Source organism: Coloeus monedula (genome assembly GCF_965178545.1).
Source record: "Coloeus monedula genome assembly, chromosome: 13".
Classification (NCBI taxonomy): domain Eukaryota; kingdom Metazoa; phylum Chordata; class Aves; order Passeriformes; family Corvidae; genus Coloeus; species Coloeus monedula.
In genome coordinates, this window is record NC_138793.1 from 13,536,586 (window position 1) to 13,564,489 (window position 27,904).

The window sequence follows — 27,904 nt, forward strand, 5'->3', positions numbered from 1 at the left end:
AGGCTGCTGGATGGGGAAGAGAGATGGAGCATTTGGGAAAGCCCCTGTGGAATGAGGGTCATTGGAGAATCGCTGGGGAGCAGAGTGCAGGCAGGCTGGGTGGGGACACTGTACCTCCCAGTCACCCCTCCCAGACCCTGCCAAAGCCTCCCAAGGGTTGTTTCCTCCACTCCCAGTTTTGCAAACCAGTCCCAGGTGACGATGCTGGTGGAATCCCAGTGCAACCTTTCCCACCCCTGTACTATCCAGTGCAGCCCAGCTGAGGCCTGTATGGCCCAGTATGGTGCAGTGCAGTCCCATCTGGACATGTACAGCCCAGCACAACCCTGTACAGCCCATTGTATCCCAGTAAAACCCCACACAGCCCAGTATGGCCCAATGCAGTCCTATATGGCCCAGTACGGCCCCACACAGTCCAATATGGCCCGTTACAGCCCAGTACATCCCTGTGGCTCAGTACAACCTGGAATGGCACAGGGCAGCCAAGTACAGCCCAAAACAGTCCTACAGAGCCCTGTATAGCTCCATATGGCCAAGTACAGCTCAGTATGGCTCAGTACAGGCCAGTGTGGTGGCTCAATACAGTTCAGTATGGCCCAGTACCATGCTGTACAGATCTGTGTGGTGCTGTAAATCCTATATGGCTAAGTACTGCCCAGTACAGACCTTTACAGTTCCACATGGCCCTGTACATCCCAGAATGGCACAGGGCAGCCAAGTACAGCCCCATACAGCGTAGTATGGCCCAGTACAATCCTGCACAGCTCCATATGGCCAAGTACAGCCCTGTATATCACTGTAGAGTCCTGTAGAGTGTTACAGTCCTGTATAGCTCACTGTAGCCCAAGACTGCCCTGTATAGACCTGTATGGCTCCATATGATGCAGTGCAGTCCTGTACAGCTCAAGTGCAGTGCTGTACAGACTAGTATGGTGCAGTACTATCCAGTACAGCCAAGTACGGCCTGATACAAGATGGTCCAGCACAGCCTAGTATGGCCTACCATGTCCTAGTTGAGTCCTCCATATCCCAGTACAGCCTACTACAGCCCAGTATAGCGTAGGACAGCCAGTATGGCCTGGTACAAGATGGCCCAGTACAGCCTAATACGGCCCACCACATCCCAGTGGAGTCCTGCATATGTCAGCACAACCCAGTACAGCCCAGTACCGCCCAACACGCCTCACTGCGGCTCAGCCTAGCCCAGCACAGCCCAGCACAGCCCAGCACTGCCCCGGACCGAGCGGGCGGGCGGCGCGGCTGCGCTGACCCTTGGCGGCCGCCAGGGGGCAGCGCCGGCGGGGCCCGGCGCGCGGCGGCGCATGCGCGGGGCGGAGCGCTCAGCCGGCGCCCGCGGTGTGAAGTGCTCGCCCGCCGCCGCCACCGCTGCCGCTGCCGCCATGGCGCTCCTGCACAGCCGCCGGTTCCTCGCCGCCCCGCGCCTCGCCGCCGCCGCCTCTCGAGCCAGGTGAGGGCTGAGAGATGGCTCAGCCCCTGGGGCCGCCCGCCGGTGCCGGCGGAAGGGTTTCCCCGCGGCTGAGCCGCGCTCCGAGGTGGCGGTGGGGGGAGGCTGCGGGGAGCGGATCCCCCCGTGCGGCTCGCGGGTGACGCCGCGCTGGGGACGGGAAGTTGCTGGGGGACGGACCGCGCTGGGATTGGCTGGGGAGGGGGGTTCTCGCTCCGTGATTGGCTGCGGCCCAGCCCGACGCCCCCCGCTGCCCTTGAGGCGCCGCCGTGGAGGGCGCGTAGGCACCGGGGAGCCCCGAGAAGCGGGGCTGGGGGAGCCCGTGCCTCGAACGACGGGGCTGGGGACACCCTGTGCCTTGAGTAATGGGGCCGGAGTGCTGCTGGTGGTGTGCACTGTGCTACAGGGCACGAATGATGTGGTCGGTGAGAAGCTGGACGTGCCCAGGCCATGTGCGCTCGCAGCTCAGAAACCAACCGTGCCCTGGGCTGCATCACCGACAGCGTGGGCAGCAGGTAAAGGGAGGGGATTCTGCCCCTCTAGTCCTCTCTGCTGAGACCCCACCTGCAGCACTGCATCCACCTTTGGGACCCCAGCACAGGAGAGACATCGACCTGTTCGAGCAAGTCCAAAGGAGGCCACAAAGATGATTAGAGGAATGGAGCACCATTTCTGTGAGGAAAGGCTGAGTGAAAGAGCTGGGGTTATTCACCCTGGAAGAGAGAAGGCTTCAGGGTGACCTAGTTGTGGCCTTCCAGTACCTAAAGGGGCTACAAGAGCACTGTAGGAGAGGGACTTTTGACAAGGGCATGGAGTGCCAGGACAAGACGGAATGGATTTAAATTGACAGAGGGCAGGGTTAGATTAGATATTAGGAACAAATTCTTCCCTGTGAGGCTGGGGAGGCCCTGGCACAGGTTGTCCAGAGAAACTGTGCTTGTCCCATCCCTGGAAGTGTTCAAGGCCAGGTTGGACAGTGTTTGGAGCAACCTGATCTAGTGGAAGGTGTCCCTGTCTATGAAAGGGGTTTGGACAAGGTAATCTTTCAGGTCTCTTCCAAGTCAAACCATTCCAGGATTCTGTGTGCTGTGAAATGGGGCTAAGGTGCTGCTGTCTGGCTGCCCTGTGTAGTGGGACCAAAGGCACCTCTGCACTGTGCAGTGGGCCTGGGGATCATGCACGGTGCAGCAGGTCTGCGGTGACCCCATGATCCATGAAATGGGGCGGGAGTAGTGCTGGCTGTGCTAGAGTTTTGCCCTCAGGGGTGCAAACCCTGGCATGAGCAGGGTGGGAGTGGCTGTGTTTCTGTGAGGACCAGTCCTGCACTGGCAGCTCTGGATTCTGCTGTCTCTGGTCAGCAGAGGTTTGGATAGAAGGATGCAGGGTGCTGCTGGAGCTGTGCGAAAAGCCCAGAACAGCTTCCACAAAGTACAGCTGACCTGAGAGCCACAGGGCTGGGAACACCACTGAGACCAGATGGCCAAGAAGCAGAATGTGCAGAGGGATCTGGACAAGGCCTTGTTGCTCTCCAGAACCCTTTAATTCATGGCCCTCACTAGTGGGGAAGTCTCTAAGAAACTGTCCAGCCCATGTCAGAGCAGGAAAGCAGTGGTTTTTTAAAATCTTCATTCCAGCAGTCACTGTTGCTTCTAAGCCAGCCTTCTGGCTCTACTCAGCAGGGACAGAAGAGAAGCTATCTAGAACTTGTGTTTTGTGCCCAGGACTGTAGCAGGCCTGGGAAAGATACGGAGCCTGCTGGCATAAGCTTTGCTTTTCTCAAGCTTATACAGCAAACTATAAATTACCAAACTGCATTGAGGTCACCCAAGAGAGGCTGTTAAGTTTTGTAAGTAAGCAGTCTCTGTGCATAGCCCCCCCTTTTTCCTGTTCAGGAATAGTGGCTTATTATACAACGATGGAAGCCAAGCAGTGATTAGTAGTTTTTGTTTCCTTATCTTCAGCAGTATTATGTGGTGCTCCAGCTGCTACCCTTACTCTGTGCTGAGAATGCTCTTTCTGAAATCAGGACAGAGATAAAGAGATAGGAAATGGTTAAAACGGCTCCCTTGACACACAAATGCTAATTAGGGTGATAACTCAGTCTGCTGCTCTAATGTATCACAAGACAGCTATTTAAATACTTTTCTTGGTGGAAAGCTTACCCCAGCTCACTGGGGCAAGGAATTTGCAGGCTTGAAAGGCCCTGAAGTAGCCAGCAGCCTGTTGGCATTGTTCTTGTGTAAATATTTGCTTCAGATGTGTTTTACGCACAGCTTGACAGCCTTTGGCCCCTCGGCTCTGCTCCGGCTTGCAGAACTGCTGTGGGGGCTTTGGCAAAGCTTCTGAAATCTGGTATCTTATGTGGCTGTACCTCAGGGAACGTGGGCTGGCCTCTCCACGATGGAAGCCTTCACTGGGCTTGTAAATGCTTGCTCTCCGGGCTTGGCTTGAGTCCTTAAGCACTTCTTAGGTCTGTGCACTTGAGGCGTAAGTTCCACATATATATTTTGTTGCCAATTTATGCAATTCCTGGTGCATTTTCCCACCCCCTCTGTCCCACTGCACTTGCAGCTGTGCATTAAATCAGCTCAGAAGACCAGCCTGGCTGAAGACTCCAGAAACTACTTGGATACCAGCTTTGATCAGCATCTAAACGCTGACTGGGCCTTCTGTGTTGAAGTCCTGTAGCTGGAGAATGTGCTTCCTTAGGCTTACATTAAGTATCCCTCGGGTAGTTCAACCCCAGCTTAAGTTTACCTCTGGTTAGTTTTCTGCACAGAATACCTCTGGCCTGGCAGAGATGTGCAGTTTATAGCTTTGACCTTTATTCAAGCCCAATGTTCTTTTAATTGCTCAAAATAAAATATATAAGGCAGTGCAGGGACGACAATAGTAATGGGGGGTACCAGTGTGTTAGGGTTTGTGGCCTTGGACCCCTAGTAGATCTCTTTTTCCCAAACCCCTTTGGGAAAGCTTTGCCTCTGTGATCTCTTTGGTATCCTGATGTGTTTGGACAACTCAGCCTAGACTTTTTTCTCTTGTCTCACTGCAAGCTCACCTTCCTGGAAACACAAGAGGAGTCTTGTTTCACCTGGAAACCATCATGCTGAGAGCAGGAAAATAAGTCCTAAACCTACCCTTCTGTGCCTTAAGCCAACAGAAAAACCGGCTCAGAACAAAAGTACTTAACTCTCTGGAGTGCTGCAGCTTAGGTAAACGCCTGCAGGATCAGCATTAATTGCAGTATGTTAGATCTCAGTGACCCACCTAAGCCTTAGCAGGATCGGGACCTAAATACCCCAAACTGTAAGCTGCTTGGGGAAAAGCCCAGCAGAAAGAAGATACTGTCACCATCTCTAAAGTAGCAGCTCTTGAAAATAGATGGCCAGGCTCCTGCAGCCCTTGATGCCAAAATAATCCTACACCAGGTAAACTGCAGAGAGACACACTACTGCACATTGTTTCTCTCTTTCCCGCCTCTCCATTGCCAGGAATGCAATGGGAGAGGTTTGTCCAAAGCCGCCTGAACCTGCAGCAGGAGTTTGCCCTGTCAGTCCCCTTGATGTGTCCTGCTCAGGTTGGTTCCCCAGGTCACTCCCTCCACACTTGGCTGCAGCCCCTGTCCCTGTCTGGAGGGTGTGTGTTGCTGGCATGACTGACTCATCTTCCTTTCCAAGCTGGTCATATACTTAAGAGGTAATTAAGACTGGTTAGTGGTCTAAAAAACCTTAAGCACATCTTCCATTTTTAAACTACCTGAGGTGGCTCTGCCTCTTCCTCAAAGCCTGTCAAAAGGAGAAACAGGCTTTTTTTTTTTTCATTTGGAAATAGTGTACAGATGGGAAAAGCTGTTAGTCTGAAGAGGGCAAATGATGTTTGGGGCTTCATGAGATGCAATCTACATACATGGAACAGTGCAGAATTTTTCTGCAGTGAGTAAACTGGGCCTAAATGGACCTAAAACAGGGACAGAGTGGAGAGGAAAGATGATTTTGTGAGTTCTGCTGATCATGTTAGAGCTTCCCTAACCCGTCTGGCCCTGCTGCCACAGATCCGTATCTGCCTACAGTCCACACTACACACCCAGCAGGAGATCTGGCTGGCCCTGGGCTGGCTCCAGGCTGCCTGCATTGCCTGGGGCAGGGACCAGCCCCAGGACTGCATTCCCAAGCTGGGAAAGGAAAGGATCTTATTATCCAATGAGGTAGCCTTTCCTGGGCCTCAAAGTAAAGCAGGTATGTCTCTCGGTTTGTGTGTTTCTCCATCAGCAATCAAGACTTGAGTTCTGCCCCTCAGGAGGTAAACCCAATCTACCTTGTATTGCACCCTTTGTTCTCCCCAAGCTGGGGGACCTGGGTATGCGCCTGTGCTGAGTCAGGATGCTGAGAGCTGCATGCAGTGCCTTCAGGAGGGGGCTGTGACAGCCACAGCCCGCTGCCAGGCAGGTTAAAAACCACCACACTGTTGCTCCTGCACTGTCTGCAGGCCTGCAAAGCCTGGACGTGGGACAGGGCAGAGACCGTGGCCAAAGGAAATAACAGGTTTCTTTTTATAGCATGGTTTGCTCTGCCCTTGACATTAAGAGAGCCTCTCCATCTTCAGGGTGTGCTGCCAGCAGGGCAGAGGCAGGTGGCTCCTTGTGCTGGGGGAATACAAAGCTCCTCCTGATGCAGGGGGGCTTTGTGCTTGACGGCAGGGGAAGGGTCTTCACATCAGAGCTTGTCACTTGTCAGACAGGGAAGAAACTGTCTTCTGTGATGTCCTGGAAAACAGTGTTCATCTACAACACCAGGGGAGGCAGAGTTTGTAGGGCAAGGAGTGGAAATATCTTTGTTCCGTCAGCCAATGTTGGGAGAAAAACAAATTAGTTTTCATGTACTAGAGCCCTTCCAGCAGTTTGGAAGAGACTCCATATTCATGTTTTGTGCAATTGCCTGGGTCTGGCCAAGGTTTCCTGGAGGGGAATAACCTGTGCCATCCCACCTGCAGGCTCTGGGCACTTGTCCAGAGCATAAGAGTTCAAGGCTTCTGTTTTGGGGGCTCTGTGGTGTTAGCACATAAGGCAAACAGGAGTGTTTCAACATGCTAATGACTGAGAGGGAGTCAGTTATCTTCAGCCACAATGAACTGAGGCTCTTTGCCCATTCTGCAATATAAGATGTGAGCTTAAAGGGTTTGTTTGGGATTTTTGGATAATTCTCTTCACACTATTTGTACCTTTTTCACTGGTTTAAAGACAAGATTTCCCTTGAGGGTTTCTGTTGGTGCACATCTCTTGACAGTTCTCAAGCCTCATGCTTAGCTTCTTGTTTCTCCCTTTAGCTCATGGTGGTCCCATGTGGAGATGGGTCCCCCCGACCCCATCCTGGGGGTGACAGAAGCTTACAAGCGTGACACCAACTCCAAGAAGATGAACCTGGGTGTGGGGGCATACCGGGATGACAATGGGAAGCCCTATGTCCTGAACTGTGTTCGCAAGGTGAGCTGGGTGCTGGCTGCTGGGCAGGGCCAGATCCAGGTGCCAGGTACCCTGAGGGCATCAGGGAGGGGGAAGGCCTCTAAGCAAGTTTTGTCTGTTGGTCCTTAAAATAAGCTTTGTCTCTAACAGAGCAGGACAGTATTCCTGGATGTCTCCCTTAGCAGGACTAATGCTTTTGAGACACGACAGAGCCATTAAGTAGTACAGGACAAAACAGGAAGTACATGTCCTGTTCCCATTCAGGTAACTAACTCACTGCTGAGTTCCATAAGCCCTCCAATGCACCTGTTCTCTGAACTTCAAGGTGTTTCCTGAATAGGCCAGTGTTCCTTACGGCACCCCACAAGGGAGGAAAGAGCTGACATTAGCCCCTTAATGGATTAGCCTCAGAAATTCTGCTGAGCTGATGTTACCAGTTTCTCCATAAGCCAGTCTAAAACTCCAGCCTAGGGAGCTGGGTGTGGACATTGCCCTTGAGGGGATTACAGGGTCTTTCAGGGCTATTGGGGTAGAAATAGGCTGGTAAATAGCTGGCAGCTGACATATGCATTGATTGGCTGTACTGACAGGGAGGGTGCAGGGAGAGTAGTTTTCATGTGTCTCATCAGTATTGGGTTTAGAGCCATCCGTCCCTTGCCCTCCCTCTGTGCAGCTGGGTCACAACCAGGGAACCTGGATGGTATCACAGGGACCATTTCCTCGTGGTATGTGAATGCTGCCAGGGTCTGTCCCACTCCCAGCATGACAAGGCCCTGCAAAAGGTTGCTACCCTACCTGGTTTGGGGATGTCTCCTATGCAGAGATAGTATTTGCCTCTCAGTAGCACTCAAGTCTTGCCTTCCTGCAGGACTATTCCTGCTTGGGCAAAGAAATGTGTCCCCTTGTGCAGCAGCACTGACTTGTAATGGGCTGGAAGTGGTGCTCTCTTCTGGTGCCAGGTTTCCTTGGCTCCACTGTACCAATGTTGTCACCCACTGAGGGCTCTGGTGGCTGCAGGATTTCATCTGAAATGTTTACTGCTGCCCCTTGCTTGGAATGAGCCCTGGAGAGAAACTCCTGTAAAAGAACCTTTGCCCCTTTTGAGCAAGCAAATATGCAGAGAAGTGACCTTGAGCTGTCCATCGTCCTCTCCACAGTGATGCCTTCCTCGCTGAACTTGTGTCCTCCTTTCCAGGCGGAGGCCATGATAGCATCCAAGAAGATGGATAAGGAGTACTTGCCCATCGGGGGACTAGCGGATTTCACCCGGGCATCCGCAGAACTGGCTCTGGGGGAAAACAGTGAAGCTTTCAAGAGTGGCCGGGTAAGGAGAGGCCGGGGGACAGGGTGCAGGGAGGACACACAGTTGGTATGTGGATGCTCAGCAAATGTGGAAGAACTGGGGGGGTACTGATGCTTCTGAGTTGTGGACTGGCTGGGCGCAAGGATCACTGCTTCTTCTGAAGGCTGGGGTGAAACAGCCCTGTCCAAGGAGGGGGTTTAACCTTGCCAAGGAGCCCAACTCCCTGCCCTGGAGCTGGACCTGATGACCCCTGTGGTCCCTCCAGCCCCTTGTCCCTGTTTTGGTGGGCTGCTGCCAGTTCTGACATAGTGGCTGCTCTCTCCCTGTAACAAATGCGGCCACTCAGACTGAGATTTTTTTTTCTTTCCTTGCAGTATGTTACTGTGCAGGGTATTTCTGGGACTGGATCTCTGCGAATTGGAGCCAATTTTTTGGTGAGTCCCTGGCCAGCAGTGGAAGGAAAGGACATGTTTTGACTAGAGCTGAATCTTTAGGGTTTTCTAACTACTTGAATGTATTCAACCTGTTTGAATGCTCTTTCTATTGACCAGCAACGATTCTTCAAGGCCAGCCGTGATGTGTATCTACCCAAACCGTCCTGGGGCAATCACACCCCCATTTTCCGTGATGCTGGCATGCAACTTCAGGCTTATCGCTACTATGACCCCAAGACATGCAGCCTTGACTTCTCTGGAGCCATGGATGACATTTCTGTGAGTTGCCTTCCATGCCTGGAAGAAGGGAGGTCATGTGGGGAAACGGCTGGTGGTCTTACTTTACCCTAAATGTGATGAAGCGGCATGAAGCTGTGTCAGGGGAGGTTTAGGCTGGGTATTAGGAGAAGGAGATTTTTCACCCAGAGGGTGGGTGGGCACTGAAACAGGCTCCCCAGGGAAGTGGTCATGGCACCAGGCCTGCCAGGGTTCAAGGAGTGTTTGAACAATTCAGGCACATAGTATGGTTCTCAGGGTTGTTCTGTGCAGGGCCAAGGAGTTGGACTCCTTATGGGTCCATTCCAGCTCAGAGTATTCTAGCATTCTATGATGCCTGAAGGCATTAAATCAAGGCTAGAAGCCTTGCAGAGCTCATCTAAGCTGTCTCATCTGCTGAGGAGAGTGCTCAGATATCATTGATGATTCATTCTCTCTAACATCTTCCTTAGAAAATTCCAGAGAAAAGCATCATCCTCTTACATGCTTGTGCTCACAACCCCACTGGGGTGGATCCCCGGCAGGAGCAATGGAAGGAGTTGGCAGCTGCAGTGAAGGTGAGCAATGTCCCAGGGGTACTGTGCCATTCCTGGGGAAACCACATCTCTGACCTTTCGTGGGTGGCACCTGGTCTTCACTAAAGGTTATTCCCTTCCCTGAAGCCAGGATGGGTGTCATGTTCCTGGCAGGAGTCAGCCAAATGCACCCAGAAAGCTTCTAGCTGACCATTGGGCTTTCTGCTGGCACCGTCCCAGGAAGCTGGAGTAGGGAGACCTGAAAGGAGAGCAACAGGGTTAAAAGCATGAGCTGTGATTGCTGGAGTGGAGCACCCAGTGCTGGTGTATTAAAAATGCTTGAAGAGCTCTCACATGCCTCGTGTCTCCTTGCAAGCTTCAGCTGGAAACAGACAGGGACAGGTTCTACCTTCTCCTCCTTCCTGCTGCTCCCTCAAGCCTGTAGCCAGTGAAATTTGGCTTGGAGATGCCTGGCCTTAGTAGTGTCCTGAGTGATCTCAGTGGCCTAGAGAAGGCTGGGTCTCTTGACTAAGGGGCAGTGCATCTGGGGTATCTGCCTAGCTGAGTAGAGAGTTCCCAGATGATTTTCTTGGAAACTGATAATACAGAAGACATTGAAGTAGAATATTTTATTACTGTTGAATCTACTTCTGCTTCCTGGGCCAGACTTGCACATCCCATAAATGCACTGGAGGGTCTTCAGCTGCTGTTCTGATGTGTGGTGGGTAGCTGCAGGTTTTGGGTTGCTTTCCCTGGGGCAAATGAAGGGGAATGGCGCTTTTTCTGGAGGAGAATGTCTGCAGGTGGACAGACTGCTGTCTGCATGGCTCTTCTCTGCCTGCTGCCCTGCTCCTTGGAGGGGTGCTCAGCTTCTGTGACACTCTCTTCCATCTCTGCTGGCAGAAACGAAACCTCCTGGTGTACTTTGACATGGCCTACCAGGGCTTTGCCAGTGGGGACATCAACCGGGATGCCTGGGCTGTGCGGTATTTCATCGAGCAGGGCATCAACATCGTCCTGTCACAGTCCTTCGCTAAGAACATGGGGCTGTACGGTGAGTAGGGCACATGGCAAGGAAATAGTTTCATCCAGGGTGCTGGTGGGATCCCAATACCTCCACGATTTAGCAGCCAGTGTCTTCCTGCTGCTTGTGTTGATCCTGCAGTACTGAGCAGGCATAACCCACTAGGAGCTAGCTGGTGGAGACCCTTCTAGAGAACAGGGATCCACTAAAGCTGCGTGGTATTGGGTGCCACAGTATAAAAAGGATATAAAGCTTTTAGAGAGTGTCCAAAGGAGACTACAAAGATGGTGAATGGTCTAAAGGAGAAGCCATACAAGGAGCAGCTGAGGGCACGTGGCTTGCTCAACCTGGAGAAGACTGAGGGCTTCGCAGGCATCAGCTTCCTCCCAAGGGGCAGCATCTGCTCTCTATGACCAGTGACAGGACCCAAGGGAATGGCATAGAACTGTGTCAGGGAGGATTTAGGCTGGATATTAGGAAAAAGTTCTTAACCCAGAGGGTGGTTGGGTACTGGAACAGGCTCCCCAGGGAAGGGGTCATATCACTAAGCCTGATAGAGCTTAAGGAGTGTTTGGACAATGCTGTCAGACATAAGAGTTGTGGGATTCTTGGTGTTGTTCTGTGCCGGGCCAAAAACTGGACTCAGTGATCTTTCCAATTCAAGATATTCTGTGATTCTCTTAGGAGAGCGTGCGGGTGCCTTCACCGTGATCTGCAGTGATGCAGATGAAGCCAAGAGGGTCGAATCGCAGCTGAAGATCCTCATCCGCCCCATGTATTCCAACCCGCCCGTGAACGGAGCGCGCATTGCCTCTATGATCCTGAACACCCCTGACCTACGGAAGGAGTGGTAAGAAGAAATCTGTTACGTTCATGAGAGTGAGGTGTCTTTGTGCAGCCCTGTGCTGTGCTTTCTGTGTGCTGCTGTCACAGGCAGCTCTTAACTTTAGGAACAGTCAGAACCATGTTTACTCTGGAGAAATCCCTGCTTATGTTCTGGCATCAGCTGGTGTCAGTTTAACCTGACGCAAACAGGTTTTCCTTGTGTTACCAAGGAAGAAAACACTGTAAAGGAGGGGATAAAACTCCCATAGGATTGAGAGCTGCAGGAGCTGCCTATCCATGAAGCATAGAAGTCTGAGGTGGTGTAGCCATGTAGCATGTCTCATGTGGGAAGTGGAAGCATAAGCTCCCTGGGAACGAGACCCAGGAATGTAACCCTCATGCCCTAAGCCTGATTCCTGACATCAGCCTGTGATGTTTTCCCAGCCCCTTGGTGCCGGATCCCTCCCAGCAGCTGGCCTGGCAGAACAAAGGCTGGCAGTGTGCTGTGGCCTCACTGGGGGCTGTGTTCTTTTGGCAGCCTGACACTTGTGCCTGATCCAGGGCCCAGCAGAGACATTTCCTAGCTGTGCTACTTTTGAGTGGGGCCTGTCTGCCAGTGCTACCCCTGTACCCTTGGTTTATCTGCAGATACTAATTTATCTGGGTTTGAGTAGTGCTGCCACGAGGCATCCTGCTTGACCCATGGCTTTCAGATGTGAGAAATGTCTATACTCTGGTAGTAGTGTCCAGCAGAAATGGAATAGATAAAAAGCGGTCACCCTCAGGTATCAGGAGGAAGAAGCAGCTCCCCCAGCTGGAGCTACATCTTCATGCTCCCTGATCTTTGCTCATTTGCATCCTATGAGGCCCCTCCAGGTGGAGAAGTTGATTCTCAGTAGCTGGGCTGGGGAGAGCAGCGTTGGTGTGTTCCAGCCCTGCTCTGAATGGTTCCTGGGTTGGCTTCTCAGGCTCACAGAGGTGAAGGGCATGGCTGACCGGATCATCAGCATGCGGACTCAGCTGGTGTCCAACCTCAAGAAAGAGGGATCCTCCCACAACTGGCAGCACATCACTGACCAGATCGGCATGTTCTGCTTCACAGGGCTGAAGCCTGAGCAGGTAAACACAATTCCCGTTGTCTCAAAGTGTCATTTGCGGTTATTGTCAGTAAGTTTTTGACTGCAGGTGCCAAAATGAGCCCTTGTAAGCAGTTCTTCCTCAGGAGGAACATCCTCCAAGCCCTAAGCACTGGCACATCATGGGGACTCCAGTCTTGCTGTGTTCCATGCTGTGCTTGGGGAGGTTGAAAGTAAATGTAGCTGTCATGTCTATCAAAGGAAGCAGTCACTTGGTGCTGCTCTGAGGTGACCTTAAAGGTCAGATCAAATGAGGTGACTCTTCTAGCTGAATGTCTGCAGTGTTGCTGCTTGGCCTGAGAACTGAGCAGCATCTGTCTTGGTGCACAGGGTACACTGCTGGCTCTTCAAGTAATGGGATGCCCTGTCTGCTGGCACCCAGTTTGCTTTGCATTTCAGCAAGCTGGGTAATGGGCTGACAGAGCACAGGTTGGCCTGCAGTTTGAACTTTGCTCTTTCACCCCAGGTGGAGCGGCTGATCAAGGAGTTCTCCGTCTACATGACAAAGGATGGACGCATCTCTGTGGCGGGAGTTACATCAGGCAATGTAGGTTACCTGGCTCATGCCATCCATCAAGTCACAAAGTAAAGACAAAGGTGTGCCCTGGAGCTGGTGGCTTTCCCTTCCCCACCAGTCGAAGACGGAGAGGGAAAAGAAACAAGCAGAATACTTCCAACCACAGCACTTGAAGCCGCTGCTGAATGTATCTTGTAGATGAGTTGTTGTAAGAAGCCTAGTCAAATCCGCCCTGTGTTGTGGAGCAGGGACATCACTGCTGGCTCCTGCTCATCACAGCCGTTCTTCCCTGCTGTCCATCCTTTCTCCATCAGCCCCAGCACCTATCTATGCTGGAGGAAGCAAACGCTTAGCAATGCCATCCTACCAGTGTAGGCACCAAAGGCTTCTCCGCACACATTTCTCTATGAGAAGGCTTTGTGAGGCTGTTGGCTGCTTGCCCAAGCAGCAGCAGGCAGGGAGCTGGGTGGGCTGAGTGGGAGGGCTGCTCTGGTGCTCTCCTCCAAGCTCCTCAGCCAGTCTCTGCTACCAGCAGACTCCATCTTCCTCCATCATCCCAGCCTGGGGCTGGGCAGCACCAAAGCTGTCCTCTGACAACCACCTCTGAGGACTTCTCACTACCAAACTTTGCTCCATCGTTGGCTTCACTCTTTCCATCTGGGACTTTCCTTTCAGGTGTAATTCACAGTGGCATCAGTGCATGGGGCAGACCAGTGTCCCTCTTTTAAACCTGTCTGGTTCTCCTGACTTCACTTTCATACCCGGGGGTGAAATAATTTCTCACCTCTCGCTCCCCAATAAGAATCTCCTCTGAAAACTGCTCTGTTGTGTTCTCTGCCTCCCCCCATTCCTGTCCTAAGCCCAGGAGTCCAGCCCTGTACTTCCAGCAGCCCTCCCTGCAGGCTGTGTGTGTGTCCCAAAGCTGTAAGCCAAGAGGTTGGCGCTGCAGTGTCTCACTCATGTGGAGGTGTGGGGCATACCTCTCTTCTCTCTTCAACCACATTTCTGGTGACACCAGAAAACAGAGATCTTGAGAGAAATCTGAGAGGTGATAACTCAAAAACCATTCTGTCCTAAACTGAGTGTCCCTGAGGTCCTGTGACTTACTGGACTCTGATTTTTAATCCAAATAAACTCGTGCATGGCTATGTTGAGCTGGGGACTTCATACTGTCATTGTGCAGCTGGATCCTGTCCCTTCCATGCACCAAACATTCCCTCTCAGGGCCATGCCAGCACAGGGGATCTGACATGACTAGTGAAACCCTCATCTCCTGAGAATCCCATGTAGAGAGAGGCAGTTGCCACTGATGTGCCCCAGGAGAACAGTGGTGTGTGAACTGAGGTTGTCCTGATGGGAACTGGTGTCATGGAGCTGAAATTGGAGCCTAAGGTGTTGAATGTAGCCGTTGCTGGGGAGAGAACAAATTCCCAAAGGCTGTCTGCCTTGGGACATGGGGCCATCCTTGGCCACTGGTGCGTGATGGAGTGGAGCCTCCCTAGGTGGATCTGGAGGTATTACCTCTTGAACCTGTAAGCTTTCTCCATCCGCTGGCAGCTCTTCCCTCAGCAGCCATACCAGGGTCTTTAGCAAGGCAATCCTCATTTCCCATTCCTGCCCAGAGCAGCTGTGTGCCCGTTGGAGCTCGGACAGGTCAGGTCTGCTGCACTTGTCCCGGTCTAGTGCACGTTGTTGCCACACTTGCTGGAAGGCTGGATCCTCCCGCTGCTCCCTGACAGAGGGTTTCCGCTTCCACGCCGCTTGTTGACTGGCCCGATGCCCACAGCCGCTGCTTGCTGTCCTTTGTGCAATAAACCGCTTTCCCTGCCGCACACGCTGTACGTGCTGCCCCACGGCGCTGTGGGTTCTTGTGCTGTGGTCCCCGGTTCTGCGTGACTCTGGAGCTGCCGCCTCCTGCCCTCTTACCCGCGTGGGGCTGTTTTCCTGCCCGTTCTCTGTACAATAAAAGCACCCTGGAGCACAGCCCCGTCTCTCGCCCTCTCCTTGCCGGGTCCCCGCGGGTTCAGCCGCTGGGAAGGGCTACCCGAAGGGGGATGTTCCCCCGTTGCTGATGTTCCCCGGGCTCCGGGGCCGGACTACAACCCCCGGCGTGCAGCGGGCAGGGCGGAGCTGCTGCCGCGCCGCCGCTGCCGCCGGGCTCAGCCAGGGCCGGCGCCGGGGCCGAAGGGAGCGGAGCAGAGCAGAGCGCGCTTCCCACCTGGTGAGTGGGGCCGGGGTACGGACGTACCGGGGGGACACACGCGGGGAGCCCAGTGACTCGCAAGGGCAGCGTGGCGTCCCCCAGAGCGTCCCCTGCGATCGCGGGCTGACCGTCACCGGCTCCGGGCCTTGCTCCCCCGGGCGGGGGGCGCCGCCGGGGCCCGAGCGGGGCCGCGGGTTTGTCGAGTCACCCTCGGTGAAACGCCTAGTCTCGGGATTTCTGGTTGCCAGAGTATGGCGGCTTTGCCTGAAGGGAAAGGACACCCTTCAGCATCCTCCCCCAGGCCATGGGAGAAGCATCGACTCCCTGCAGCATCCTCGGCCGGGTGGGAACTTCAGCCCACGCGGACCCACCGGGCTGTCCCTCCACGCTCCTATCCACGGGACAGAGGGCGGCCCTTCCTCCCCTTCCCCAGAAATCTTTACAGAGGGTACATAGCACAAGCGCAGAGTTTAAATAGCCCAGAAGAAAGGAGTGAGCTGGGCAGGAATAGTCCTCTAGGAATAAGAACAGATTTCTTTGAAAAGAGATTTCTCGTGGCCGTGTAGATTCCTGCAAAATCATGCCGGGTTGTGAGGGTCAATCCCCTCCAGCTTGGAGGCAGTGGGATGAGATTTGGACTTTCCAGCCCCCAAGGGCTGCAGTGCTGGAAACACCAGATCTTCAAATCCAAAAGCTTCTAAGACATCATCTCATTCTGGTGTTCACCCTGGGGTTGCACTGGAAGGGGCCAGTCCTGCTTTTCCTGTTGACACAGTATTTCTGCTGCACACGGGACATTCCCGCTGAGCCCAGCCTTGCCCTTTACTCAGGAGCACGTGCACAACAGCTCTTGCAGAGCTTGCGGAAATTTGGGTTGGAAGTCAGGAAGTGAGCCATGACACTGGGTCTCGTGCCCACAGAAAGGCGAGTCCTGCTGTGAGGCTGCAGCTCCTCAGCCCCTCAGCCAGGGCTCAGTCCCCCATCTGACAGCAGTTGTGTCTTCTCCCTGGATTTGAGGGACAAGAGGTGAGTTCTCCTTCTGTATCTCTGCTGGTGTGTGTGTGCTGTGACCCCCCCCAGGCTACTACCCAGGGAACTCATTTCCTCTGTGTCCCCACCTGATGCCCAGGTTGTCCCTTGTTAATATAATTTAACTAACACTTAACAGCGTCCTTCTTTATCCCCTTGTAGGAGTAGGGAAGTGCCTGACTCCCGTGTTGCTGCATTCCAGCCTGTTTGCTGCCCTCCCACCCTGATGGAGCCAGTGCTGGCTGAGGACCCCCCTCGAGGTGCCTGGCTGAGCCTGGTGCAGGACCACTAGTGGGACGTGGACGGTGGCGTGTGCCACCCCGGGAGGGACAATGGCTCAGGGCACTGGGAGCATCAACAGTGACTACAAGGACTGGGAGTGGAGCGACGATGCTGGTGAACGGGCCAGGCTTCTGCAGAGCCCTAGTGTGGAGACAGTGCCCAAAAATTCAGAGAGCCAAGGAAACGGTCTGGGGACCACGTCGGCTCTGGGAGCTGTCTTCATTGTGGTCAACGCTGCCCTCGGGGCTGGGCTGCTCAACTTCCCTGCTGCCTTCAGCATGGCCGGCGGCGTGGCTGCAGGCATCGCCCTGCAGATGGTGAGAGAGTGGGGAAGGGACAGTTCCCTGTCCCGTCCTGGGAGGATGCATGGAACGGACGTGTGGTGCCCCAGAAAGGGTTTGGGGAGGACCAGGCTCCTGGGAAGAAGCTCTTTTGGGTGAGGTGCACCAGAGATGCTCAGTGTTTTTGAGGTGGCTGCCTGGGGTGGTTTGGGAGGCCTTGCTATATTGTTGGCTCAGTGTTCCCTCCCTGTCTCTCCCCCATCCCAGTGCATGTTGATCTTCATCATCGGAGGCTTGGTGATCCTGGCGTACTGCTCGCAGGCCAGCAACGAGCGCACCTATCAGGAGGTTGTGTGGGCTGTCTGCGGGAAGGTGCCTGGTGTGCTGTGTGAGGTGGCCATCGCTGTCTACACCTTTGGCACTTGCATCGCCTTCCTCATTATCATTGGAGATCAAGAGGACAAGAGTAAGTGTGTCCCATGGAGCAAATAATAACGAGTCGTCCCTTCAGCTGGAAGGGCCAACCTTACCATCTCGGTTGTCCCCACAGTCATTGCTGCTCTGGTGAAGGAGCCCGAGGAAGTTGGGAGCAGCTGCTGGTACACAGACCGCAAGTTCACCATCAGCATCACCGCCTTCCTCCTCATCCTGCCCCTCTCCATCCCCAAAGAAATTGGCTTCCAAAAATATGCCAGGTGAGTGGGGAGAGCCCTCTGGGGCTGGGGGTTAGGGTGGGCCAGCCAGCACCCACCTAAGCACAGTTGCAGGGGACAGGGATTGGAAATGCTGTGGTTCTAGTGCCTTATCTGCCCACTCACCCTCTGCCTTCCCGTGCCTCAGTTTCCCCATCTCGGAGGCAGAGGAGCTGCTGAGCATCGTGCAGCCACAGTGCCGTACTTCAGGGCTTGTGTCCCTCCCTTCTGCATGCTGGAGGAAGCAGGGGGAGCTGCTTTCAACTGCATTGTCTCCTATCTTTGGAGTTGGCAATCCAGCAGAAAGGAGAGCCAGTAAGTGTCCCTAGGCAGGGTAGTCTGCAGGCCAGCCCTACTCCACCAAGTATCTTGGTGTGACCTGACTGCTGGAGCTGGACCAGGGGCACCAGGGCAGGAGTATCACTGCTTCGACACTCACCTCTTTCTCCAGCCCCAAACCCAAGTCTGGCAGGTTTGCCACTCACAGAAGCATGGGATAACCCCCGAATGCAACAGAATTGTGTTGGCATCTGCTTGGGGGGGACAGCAGGTGGCATTTCCTGGCATATTCCCATGGGAAGGGAGAGCAAAAATGGGTTTGATAGGCAGGAGAGGAGTAGTTGGGCTGTGAAGGGAGGAAGATGGGGATGGAGAGGCAGGGAGGAGACCCTTCATGAAGTGGGGAGGTAGAGTACTGACGGCCTCCTATCCCCTCTCACAGCTCCCTCAGTGTGATTGGCACATGGTATGTCACAGCAGTCATTATCATCAAGTACATCTGGCCCGACAAGGAGCTGGTGCCTGTGGAGATCCCCACCAGGTGAGAGCAAGAGACACAATGCTGTTGGTGGCCAACACAGCATGGCAGAGCCAGGCAGGGCTTGTGGGAGCGAGGGCTGAAAAGGCTGGGGATGAATCTTTCATGAGTCCCACCCCTGGTCCTGGGGACTCTGCATGTTGCTGCCAGAAGCTCCCAAGTGGCTACACCTCTGCATGTTTCAGAGGAGCAGGTGGTGAAGAGGAGGCAGAGGACCTCTTAAAGGTCCCCATGGCTCCATCACAGGTTTTGATGAGCACTGATTGGCTTTTATCTCTGATATATCCAGGCCCTGGATTCCCTGTGCAGTGCTTGTGCTCACCCAGCAACAAGGGCTGTGTCTGTATTTGGATGATTTTGGTTATTTCCTTGGCCAGCACAGCCACTGTGGCTTATTCCTTTCCTCACAGTGTATATTTCTGGATCCAGTGCAGCAATTTTATGGCAGAGCAAAGGTTAGACCAGTTTTCTGCACTGCCCAACTAGATCCTTATTTTTTACTGATACTTTTACTTTGTATGCTCAGGTTTGGCTGTTTCTGTGTCAGTGAAAAGCCCTGGTCTTCAGGGAGTACCAGGTCGCAGAAAAACCTTGTTCCATGCAATGGCATCATCCTGGGTGGGGGGATGCAGTAGCAGCAAAGACACTGAGCACTCCCAGCTGATCATCCCCTGGGGCACCGGATGGGAGGCACAGGGGGTTCTGGTCTTACTGGTGGGTGTTTCTCTCCTGCTAGCCCCTCCACCTGGACAGCTGTCTTCAATGCCATGCCCACCATCTGCTTTGGGTTCCAGGTAAGGCCAGGAATTTGGCACTCCCCTTCCATCCTGTGGTTGCTTGGGTGCAGACTAAAACTTTGCCTGGGTGATTGGCTAAAACCCTGCCCGCGTTCTCACTGCACTGCTTTTTTTAACATCTCACCACCTCTGGATGGAGATGGATCCATTTTATCCCAGCTAGGAAGTACATGGCAGCCTATCCACCCCCCCTTTTCTTCTCCAGTGACAAACCTGGGGGGATCACAATATCACAACAAATGTGGAATATCACAAGTAGGATCCCATGTGGTTCAGCCCATCGTATATCCCCACTCTCTCTGTGTCCTGGCAGTGCCATGTGAGCAGCGTGCCCGTCTTTAACAGCATGAAGCAGCCAGAGGTGAAGACCTGGGGGGCAGTGGTGACAGCAGCCATGGTGATTGCTCTCTTTGTCTACACAGGCACTGGTAAGTGAGGGGACACCGTGTGAATGTGGCACAGTCCTTGGAGTGGCTTCAGGAGGGCAGGGACCCTCTGGTCAGCAAGGGTCAGAGGGAGAAGGGAGCAGAGTGCATTGAACACCTCTGCAATGTGCCCTGTGCCATATCCATCCAAGTCTGGTCCTTCTAAGAGATATTCAGAAGACTTGTCCCTATCCCCTGCTGACTGCTCCCTGCCTAACAGGTGCCTGTGGCTTCCTAACCTTTGGAGCTGGCGTGGAGCAGGATGTCTTGATGTCCTACCCCTCCGATGACATCCCTGTTGCCCTTGCCCGGGCTTTCATCATCCTCTGTGTGCTGACATCCTACCCCATCCTACACTTCTGTGGCCGGTGAGCACTGGGAGAGGGATGGGGCTGGTCTGGGAAGGAGGAGCAGCATGAGGAAAGCCCTCTGTCCTGGGTCTGTGTGCACAGGGCTGTCTTGGAGGGTCTCTGGCTCCGCTACACTGGGGTAACAGTGGAGGAGGACGTGGTTCGGGAGCGGAGGAGACGCCTGCTTCAGACCATCAGCTGGTTCCTCCTGACACTCCTCCTGGCTCTTTTCATCCCTGACATTGGCAAAGTCATCTCTGTCATTGGGGGCTTGGCCGCCTGCTTCATCTTTGTCTTCCCAGGTAGGGCATCCTGGGATGCACAGGGGCTGACAAAGGTCTCATGGTCTTTGTCTCGAAGAGGGAGGGGCAGGATGGAAACACAGGAACCAGGAGATTTTTAGAGGACAAAAATGTGGAGTGAAGCCAGTCAGCAACTATTTCAGCTGGACTTGGTGCTCTGTAACAGGGAGTGCAGATCCCTGTTTTGTGGAGTGTCTGTTCAGTCCTCAGGGGACAGTCCTCATCTGGTTCTAATTTTTTTCCCCTGCTTTTCAGGGCTCTGCCTGATTCAAGCCAAGCTCTCCGAGATCCAAGAAACCAAGGCAATCAGGTAACTGAAATGTGCCTCCCCTCTCCCCCCTTCCTCTGTGAATATTGGGGTAAAGGACCCTTCTAAATGTGCCCTGTCCTCCTGCATCCACAGCTGGTGGGCCCAGGTCAGCTATGGGGTCTTCATGGTCACCCTTGGAGCCTTCATCTTTGGACAGACCACTGCCAATGCCATCTTTGTGGATCTTACAGCCTGACTCCTCCAGGCTGGACTGCACTGATGCTGCTGAAGGGATGGAGATTTCCCCTAGGACCAAAGGGAAGTGGGAAGAAAACATGTTGGTGTGTTGGGAAGATCCAAGAGAACTGTTGTGACTTGGGGCTTAGCTGAACAAGCCCTATGGTGGTTTGTATCTCATTGTCTTAAGGCACCAGGCAGTCAGGCTTCTCTCAGCCCTGGCTCCCTGGTGAAGCCAGAGCAACACTACACAGGGACCTGTCATCCAGGCCAAGCCCCTTCTGCCCCTCGGGGCAGACATCACTCCCTGAGACATCACCAAGGGGTCATGGTTGGGGTTTGCAAAGCTACACTGCTCTCATCTGTGTACCCTTGTGCTGGTGGAGCTCCTCTCCACAGCTAAAACTCCTTCTTCTCCCAACTTTGGAGAGGGAAGCAGTGTTCTGCATAAAGGGAAATAGCAATCATGTTTATCAGACAGGGAGACACCCCCATAGTCCTCTTCTGTGTCAATATTTGGTTTGAACTCTGGTTTCCTGCTGGTCTCCTGCCCCTACTCTCACATCTCACTCTGCCTGGGCTGCACTTTGTGTTACAAAGGGTTGCCTTCAGCCTGTTTGGGTTGGTTTTTCTTGAGGGTCAGAATGACCCTGGGGTAGGGACATGCCAGTGCAATGTTTTCCCTGCCAGGGGTTGCTCACTCAGTAGAGAACTGAGAGCAGCTGCGACTGCATCGACCTACTGAAGACACTACAATAGAGCAAAGCTCTTCTCCAGATTTATAATCCCGTTCTTCCAGGTGTCCAGGGAATGGGACTGGGCCAGGTTTTAAGGGGTGCTTTTGAGATAAAGCAGTCAGTATTAATTTGTTTTATATTGTTCCCTTGGTCATTTACACTCTCTATGGCTGGTGTTGCTCTGGGCTGTCCCTCTGTTGCCTGTCTGGATGATAGTTTCATTCCTGCTTTTGCTGGGTTGAGCAGTTCCCCCAGCTGCAGATTTGGTTGGGGGTGTTAAACCTCAACAGCAAAATTCTCTTGTTCTGTCCTTGAGTTCCTTTTCATCTTGTTTGGCTTCTAAAACCCTTGGGGAGGGAGGAATTCAGGTGTACCTGTTGATGCATCTGTGATGAGGGTTCAGCACAGATTTGTCCAAACTTGGCCCTGCACCTCCTGCATCTTCTGGAAGCAGCACAGGCTGTTGTGGTGGGAAGGAGAACCATGTCTTGTGCTCCTGTACTTCTCAACGTGGCTCTTTCCCTCTGCAACCAGAGGCTGCAGGCGGGGCAACAGCACATGGATGCTTCCTCACCTGGAAACATTTGGTCTTTCCTTACTAACACTGCATGTAAATGGGGCCCTCCCCACTGCTGCTCGGGACAGGGAGACACAAATGGGGAAGGAAGAAAAGCCCCAAGCACAGCAGGAATGTTTGAGGGTTGCTGTGGAGGTCCCAAGGGATCTCCAGCATCTGTGCCCTCATCTTTTGACAAAGCCAGGCTCCACCAAACCCCCACTTGTATGGCACTGGCTGTGTCCTGAGCCCTTTTGCCAGGCTCCTGCCTATGAGCAGGAGCTGGGGCTCAGGGGACCCTTTGGCATAAAGATGTCCGGTTGTCCTGGATGTGGGGAGCACAGAGCCACCTCCCATGGAGCCCAGCAGAGATACTCAGCAGATGCCAATGCCAAAATGCCTCCAGTGCCCACCCTGCACTAAAATGAAAAGGTTTGGTACCTGGTGGCTCTTGTGGCTGTGGCTTTCCTGAAGGTGTGCTAGGCATGAGAAGGTCCCTTGGCCAAACTGGAGGAGGACACAGTGTCCCATATCTTCGGTTGTCACCTGGAGAACACCTGGGCTCCCTTGGTGCTCCCACAGTGTCCGTGTGGCTGAGGGTAAGGCAGGTCTAGAGGTGGTGTGGCTGTTCCTGTTTGCCTTACTGTTCCCCTGTTTACAAACACTGGCCTTTTAACATGTATTTTGTACATGCAGAAAGTGGAGGGAACTCAACTCAATAAAAGTGACATTGTGATGTGTGTGTCAGGCCAACACGAGGTGGTTTCTGTGGGAGATGCTCCCGGGTGGGATACAGGCATGAAGCCATATCTGGAAATGCCATCCCAGCTCTCTGAGCTTTGGGATGGATGGTGTGGAGCTGGGAAGTCTCACCGCCTTCCTCAGGCCCTCATCCTCCGGGATATCTTCACGCCCAGGCCCGGGGCATGCCAGTGGAGGCTCTGTGGCCCCTGGTCCTGGTTTGGCACCCCAGTGGCTGCCGCCGGGGCCGGCAGGCGGGTGTGGTGTGGCTGAGACAGGCGGGAAGGGGCTGAAGGGAGTTTCCTCTCCGGGACTGAGGCCAGCCATCCGGGAGGGCGCAAATGGAAGGACGATTTCCTTAGAGAGGAAAAACCGCCCCTGGAGCATGCGGGACCCGGGCCGGGCGCTCTGAGGGACGCACGGCCGCCATGTTACGATGGAGCAGTGCCTGGGCCGTACCAAGGTAGCGCGGGGGAGGATACGCCAATTCATGGATCCGTACCACGGCACTGCGCAGGGGGGCAAAACCGTTCCTGGGGTTGTACCACCATCGGGGGGGAGGAAACAGCGAGGCGAGGGAGAACGGGGCGGGCCACACCACTCGGGGAGGAATACCCCCCCGTCATGACTCCGCGCGCCCTTTGGCACTGCCCGCCACTTCCCCTTCCCGCCCCGCCCCCGCGCGACGCCCCTCGCTCATTGGCTGGCCTCGGCAGCGCGGGTTGGCCGTCGGCGCGCACGCGCAGGCCGAGAGGGTTACGGAGCTCTGATTGGCTGAGAGGGTAGGAAGGACTTCAGCCCCTCCCGGCCAATGGCGCGCGGCTGTGGCTCCGCGCGGAGAGCGGCAGGGTGCCCTCCCCCGAGGTCGCACGGCGCTGATTGGCCAGCTCTCACGCGGCCCCGCGCTCTGATTGGGCGAAGGCCCCTCCGCGGGGGCGCGGCAGCTCCGCGCGCGTCCCGCCCCTCCGCTCCCCCCGCGTCCCCCCCCCCGCGAGAGGACGGGGGAGGGGAAAGGCCGCGGCGCGAGCGCGCGACCCCATCCGCCATTTTGTATCCGAACGGCGGCGGCGCGAGAGAAGCGCGCGAGCGGCCCCGGCCCGGCCCTCACGACACCGCCGAGGTGGGAGCAGCGCCCGCCCGCCCCCGAGGGGGGGCTCTGGGCGGCTGTGGGGACACTGCGGGCTCCGGGGCGGAGGGAGTCGCGGTCGGGACGGGGTCGGAGGCAGCGGGGCCGGGCCGGCTTGCTCTGGGGACAGCGGGGCCGGCTGAGGCACCCGCCCGGCCGGGCCGCCCTCCGGGGTGTGCGAAAGGCAGCGGCGGGACCCGCGGCCCTCTCCCCCCGCGCTCCTCGGTCCTGCGGCCGTCGCTGAGCGACAGAGGGAACTCCGCAGGGTCCGGGGTGGGAGCCGCGGGTGCTCACGGTTCGGTGGCGGGGGCAGGTGGCGGCGGCAGCGTCGCGAGGCGGCGGGGAAACCGCCAGCTCTCGAACTGTGCTCATTTCTCCCCCTTCGCTTGTGTAACGCCGGTAGTGACAGGTGGAGCTTTGAGGACTCCGGGCCGGGCCTGCCCCGGCCGGGCTCGACGGCCTCCGTAGGAGATCGCTGTTGTTGCGACTTGCCCACAGAAAGTACGGAAAAAGTGAGCTGTAGTAAATCACCCGGTGACATAACCTTCTTGCAGACCGCATGGGAGAAATCCTTCTCAGTGCTGTCCTTCAGTTGCAAACATGCTGCCCAGTAAAATGGATAATTCTAAACTAGAAGTAGCAACAGTTGGTCGTTTCGACAGATGCTGTGTCGGTACAACAGCTTCTTTACAATAGTTTTCTAACTTGGATTAGTACCATTTATTCCTTATACAAGAAGGCCCGTGAATACTCACAGTTTAATTTCAACAAACCGCAATCAGTTTAGACTGTATTCACAACAGAAGTGAGATAATACTGAAAATACAGCATTAGTCTGTTGGTACATCATGTACTCAGATTGTTTCTGAGTCCCACTCGTTGCAAGGAAGCATGGCAGCTGCTCTCAGGAACTTTTCTTAAAGTAGGTAACAAAACAGGTGTGACTCTGACAAGTCATTCTTAGTGTACCCAACTGAAGTGTTTCCTGTTTCTAAGGTAACTACTTTGGCAGTGGCTAAACTTACAGGCAGGGTGAATCTAGGTAGGGTGACTGTCTCAGAAACAGGAAGCAAACTTAGTTGGTAATATACTGGTTTGTCCTTTCCATGTTTGTTATTTTGATTCTTTCAGCCCTTTTGCTTTTAAATTCACTCTTAACTGGTACTGCTGTTGGCCTGGTGTCTCCAAATCAAACTCACAGCCAGTTTGCTGTCTACGTGTGTCTCTTTGGAGAAATAGCTTATCCTGTTTATCCTATATAGTGTTCCTAGGTTTTTAATTTATGCTGAAATGGCCACTCTTGGTGTTCAGCTGAGTAAGTGGAAGAGAAACTGTGTAAACATAACTTAGGAATAGAGGACAGTAATGTTTTGTGTCCCCATGATGGGACATAACTAAATCATGTTGGGAATTGTTATCACTGGGAATCATGGTTGAAGCCATCACTTTTTTAGCCACATTTCTCTTTTGTTCCGTAAACATCCCTGATGTATGAATACTGCAGTTTTCCTTGACTTTTGAAATAGCATTTAGCTGTTTTAAAACACTTTCTGGAAGGTAAAAAAAGCATGAAGGCTTTAAGAACAGGTCCCTCCTTTTCTTCCCTCCAGCAGAAGCTTTATTCTGCAGTGCTTGTCTGAAGGAAAATTGGGAAGTGAGAGTTTCTTGGGGTTTGTTATTTTTAAACAGTCCAGGTTGAGATGTAGAAATGCCTGAAGCAGCCATGTCATGTTTGATGCATGTCTCATGTGTTTGAGGTAGGTTCCAAACTGAAACTTCACTGGCCTGAGTGCATAGGAACAACAGAGGTGCTTAGTCCCCCCACACTCTAAAGTTACTGTGTCTAATCTTTGTGACTTCCAGTTTACTAGAATTGGGTGCAGCTTTCCAGTATATGGAATGTTCAGGTGGCTTTTCTGTTTATAAACACCTGAATTTGAACTGGTGTAATGAATTGGGAGATTATTTTACTGTTAATGTGACTTCCACTCTAGGGATTTTTTTCTCAGTAGATTTCAAAGTGGTAGACATCCTGAAATACAAAGTATAGTGTGACTCAAAACCACCTTTCTCCCTTGGATTGCTCTGTGTGGGCCTTCAGAGAGGTGTGCTGCTCTTCCAAGTGTTCTGTTTGTTCATGGGTTTAAAAAGAGGGTAAAGGACTGTTCTGAAGAGCAGGTTTAGTAGTGGTCCCTTCAGCATGTTTTATGTGATGTTTTTTGACAGGAGTTTAGAACCTAATCAGCAAACACATTGCTGTTTGTGTCGCTTGAGCTGTTTTATTCTCCACATGCAGCACAAGTGCCCTAAAATCATACAGCTCTTGAAATCCAGTGGAAATAGTTAGTTACTTCTGCAAAATTCTGAAAAAAAATCCAAAGGTAGGTTAAAGTAATTTTGAAATTACTTTCTTTGTGAGGCTGTTTCTGAATTTGTGGAAGATTTCAGGTTTGTCAACCTCAGCATCAAGGCTTACTTACTGCTAGTCATTTCTGGTTAGTAGGGAGTGTCTTTGTCACACCTGATGGGTGGTTTCATATTAGCCCTCTCTATTTTGTGATTTTTGGATTCTTGCCTGAAATTTTATTGCATTTATGTTTTAATCCAACAGAACGCTGCTCTTGAAAAAAAATCTCCTGAAATAGATGCCAAATGTTTTTTGCTGATGGGCTGTTATTTTCCTTAGGAAGTATTTAGGGTGTGTAATGCTGTAGAATTTGGTAAATATTTTTAATCTCTTTAAAATGGGTTGTATTGCACAATATAAAACAGCAATATTGTAAGAGCTCCAGAATCCCGTACCGGGCATCTTAATCCATTACTGTATCATAGGATCTGTGACTGAAAGTAGCTAATTTTGACAGTTAATCTAAATTTTTTTTATAAACTCCCTGTAGCTGAGGCCTGACCTGTCTGAACCTGGCAGATTTGTCCCATGGACTGAAAGCTTCTTGAATTGTTGAGGCCAGTGTAGAGAGATTCATTCCCACTAAGGAGATATGGATTTATAAATAAAGTCTGCTTCACATAGCATTCGTAGCTTCCTTAATCAGTGCTGTAGTAATTGAATTTTAGCCTTGCACTGAATGACCAGAGAGGTATCTGTGCAGTTCTGCTTTGCAGGCAATCTCCCTTGGTTACTCTGTATTCTCCTAAGTTAGGTTGCACAGTTTGAACCTCTGAAGTGCTGTTAATGTTGTGTGTGTGGGAGCTGTCAGGGTTTGCTGTGTGTCGGGATACACACGGTGCAAACCATAATGTTTAGAACATAAGTAGGAAGCTGTTTCCTCAGCTATTGTGTTCTGTCCTTGAGTCTGCATGTTTGCTCAGGCTCTTCTTTAAGAGGCGTCCCTGAAAGGGAAGATCCCATTTTGCCTCCAGCTTGGATTTTCCCAGTGGCACTGCCAGATTTTGCAGTTGGAAGGTGGCAAAGCTTGTTTTGCTTCCCTGCAATCAGAGCATTCCCTGCTTTTTTGGGAGACAACAGAGATGCTAATAGGGTGGGAGGGTCAGTGTTCGTGCTCTGCAGGGTGCTTGTTGTATGGCAGCAGGGAGGCTTGAGCCCAGCTTGAGAATTTCAGTGCTAAAAGCCCTGGTTTTTAGGTGGATGGAGTAGGTGTGATTGCTGTGCTGTTTGTATTGGTATGAGGAAAAAAGCTGAGAGAAGTGTAGTTTTTCTTCCTAGGGGCCTGAAAGGCAAACTCTGAAATTCTGTTATTGCCTTAAAAAATGGTTGAAGTTTTGGGTTATGTCCTGTAGGCAGCTCAAACAGCCTGAGTTCTCCAGTCTGCTTGCTGTAATCTGGTGCTCTGATGGGACTGAATTCCCCTTGCTGACTGCAGGTTTTAGTAAGTGCAAGTACTGTGCCAAGGTCTGTGTGCTTGATTTTTAACAAATGCTTTTCAGAAGCTTTATATTGGTCATATATGTTAAACTTTGCCAGCAAGATTGTCTTGGAATGCATGTACTTGCCAAACCCAGTGACATTTTCTAGGTTATTCCAAAAGAGGAATTTAAAGGTTATAAAAAAAAAAAAAGTCAGGTACTGTACTACTGAGAAGTCTTTTTAAACTTTTGTGCCAGTCCTCCCTTCTACAAAGATGTTCCACAGTCAGTGGCTTTTTAA

At 52.9% G+C, this 27,904-nt stretch overlaps 3 protein-coding genes across 8 annotated transcripts in view; all 3 read left to right on the plus strand.

The window, feature by feature from the left end:
• Nucleotides 1-1,322: 1,322 nt before the first annotated feature.
• Nucleotides 1,323-14,936, plus strand: GOT2 (glutamic-oxaloacetic transaminase 2; the record flags this gene model as incomplete). The annotated part of the gene is made up of 10 exons (XM_082290047.1): nt 1,323-1,468; nt 6,788-6,944; nt 8,119-8,247; nt 8,601-8,660; nt 8,778-8,939; nt 9,389-9,493; nt 10,355-10,505; nt 11,160-11,325; nt 12,269-12,419; nt 12,903-14,936. 10 exons carry the CDS (start codon nt 1,323-1,325, stop codon nt 13,023-13,025), a joined length of 1,350 nt encoding a protein of 449 aa, XP_082146173.1. The 3' UTR covers nt 13,026-14,936.
• Nucleotides 14,937-15,122: 186 nt separating this feature from the next.
• On the plus strand, nt 15,123-20,757 carry SLC38A7 (solute carrier family 38 member 7). 4 transcript variants are annotated; one of them, XM_082290237.1, is made up of 12 exons: nt 15,123-15,174; nt 15,987-16,182; nt 16,348-16,784; nt 17,016-17,214; nt 17,299-17,443; nt 18,162-18,260; nt 18,994-19,051; nt 19,368-19,482; nt 19,700-19,847; nt 19,932-20,131; nt 20,387-20,441; nt 20,535-20,757. In XM_082290237.1, exons 3-12 carry the CDS (start codon nt 16,518-16,520, stop codon nt 20,635-20,637), a joined length of 1,389 nt encoding a protein of 462 aa, XP_082146363.1. In that variant the 5' UTR covers nt 15,123-15,174; nt 15,987-16,182; nt 16,348-16,517; the 3' UTR covers nt 20,638-20,757. The 4 variants fall into 4 exon arrangements, with proteins under 4 accessions (XP_082146363.1, XP_082146364.1, XP_082146362.1 ...); XM_082290238.1 differs by having other exon boundaries at nt 16,348-16,445; XM_082290236.1 differs by lacking the exon at nt 15,987-16,182 and having other exon boundaries at nt 15,129-15,174.
• A 2,897-nt stretch (nt 20,758-23,654) lies between these two features.
• Nucleotides 23,655-27,904, plus strand: part of CNOT1 (CCR4-NOT transcription complex subunit 1) — a 55,654-nt gene continuing 51,404 nt past the window's right edge. For all 3 annotated transcript variants that reach the window (XM_082290145.1, XM_082290147.1, XM_082290146.1), the window contains exon 1: nt 23,655-23,772. The gene's annotated coding sequence lies outside the window, so the exon portion shown is untranslated. The remainder of the gene's footprint in view (nt 23,773-27,904) is intronic.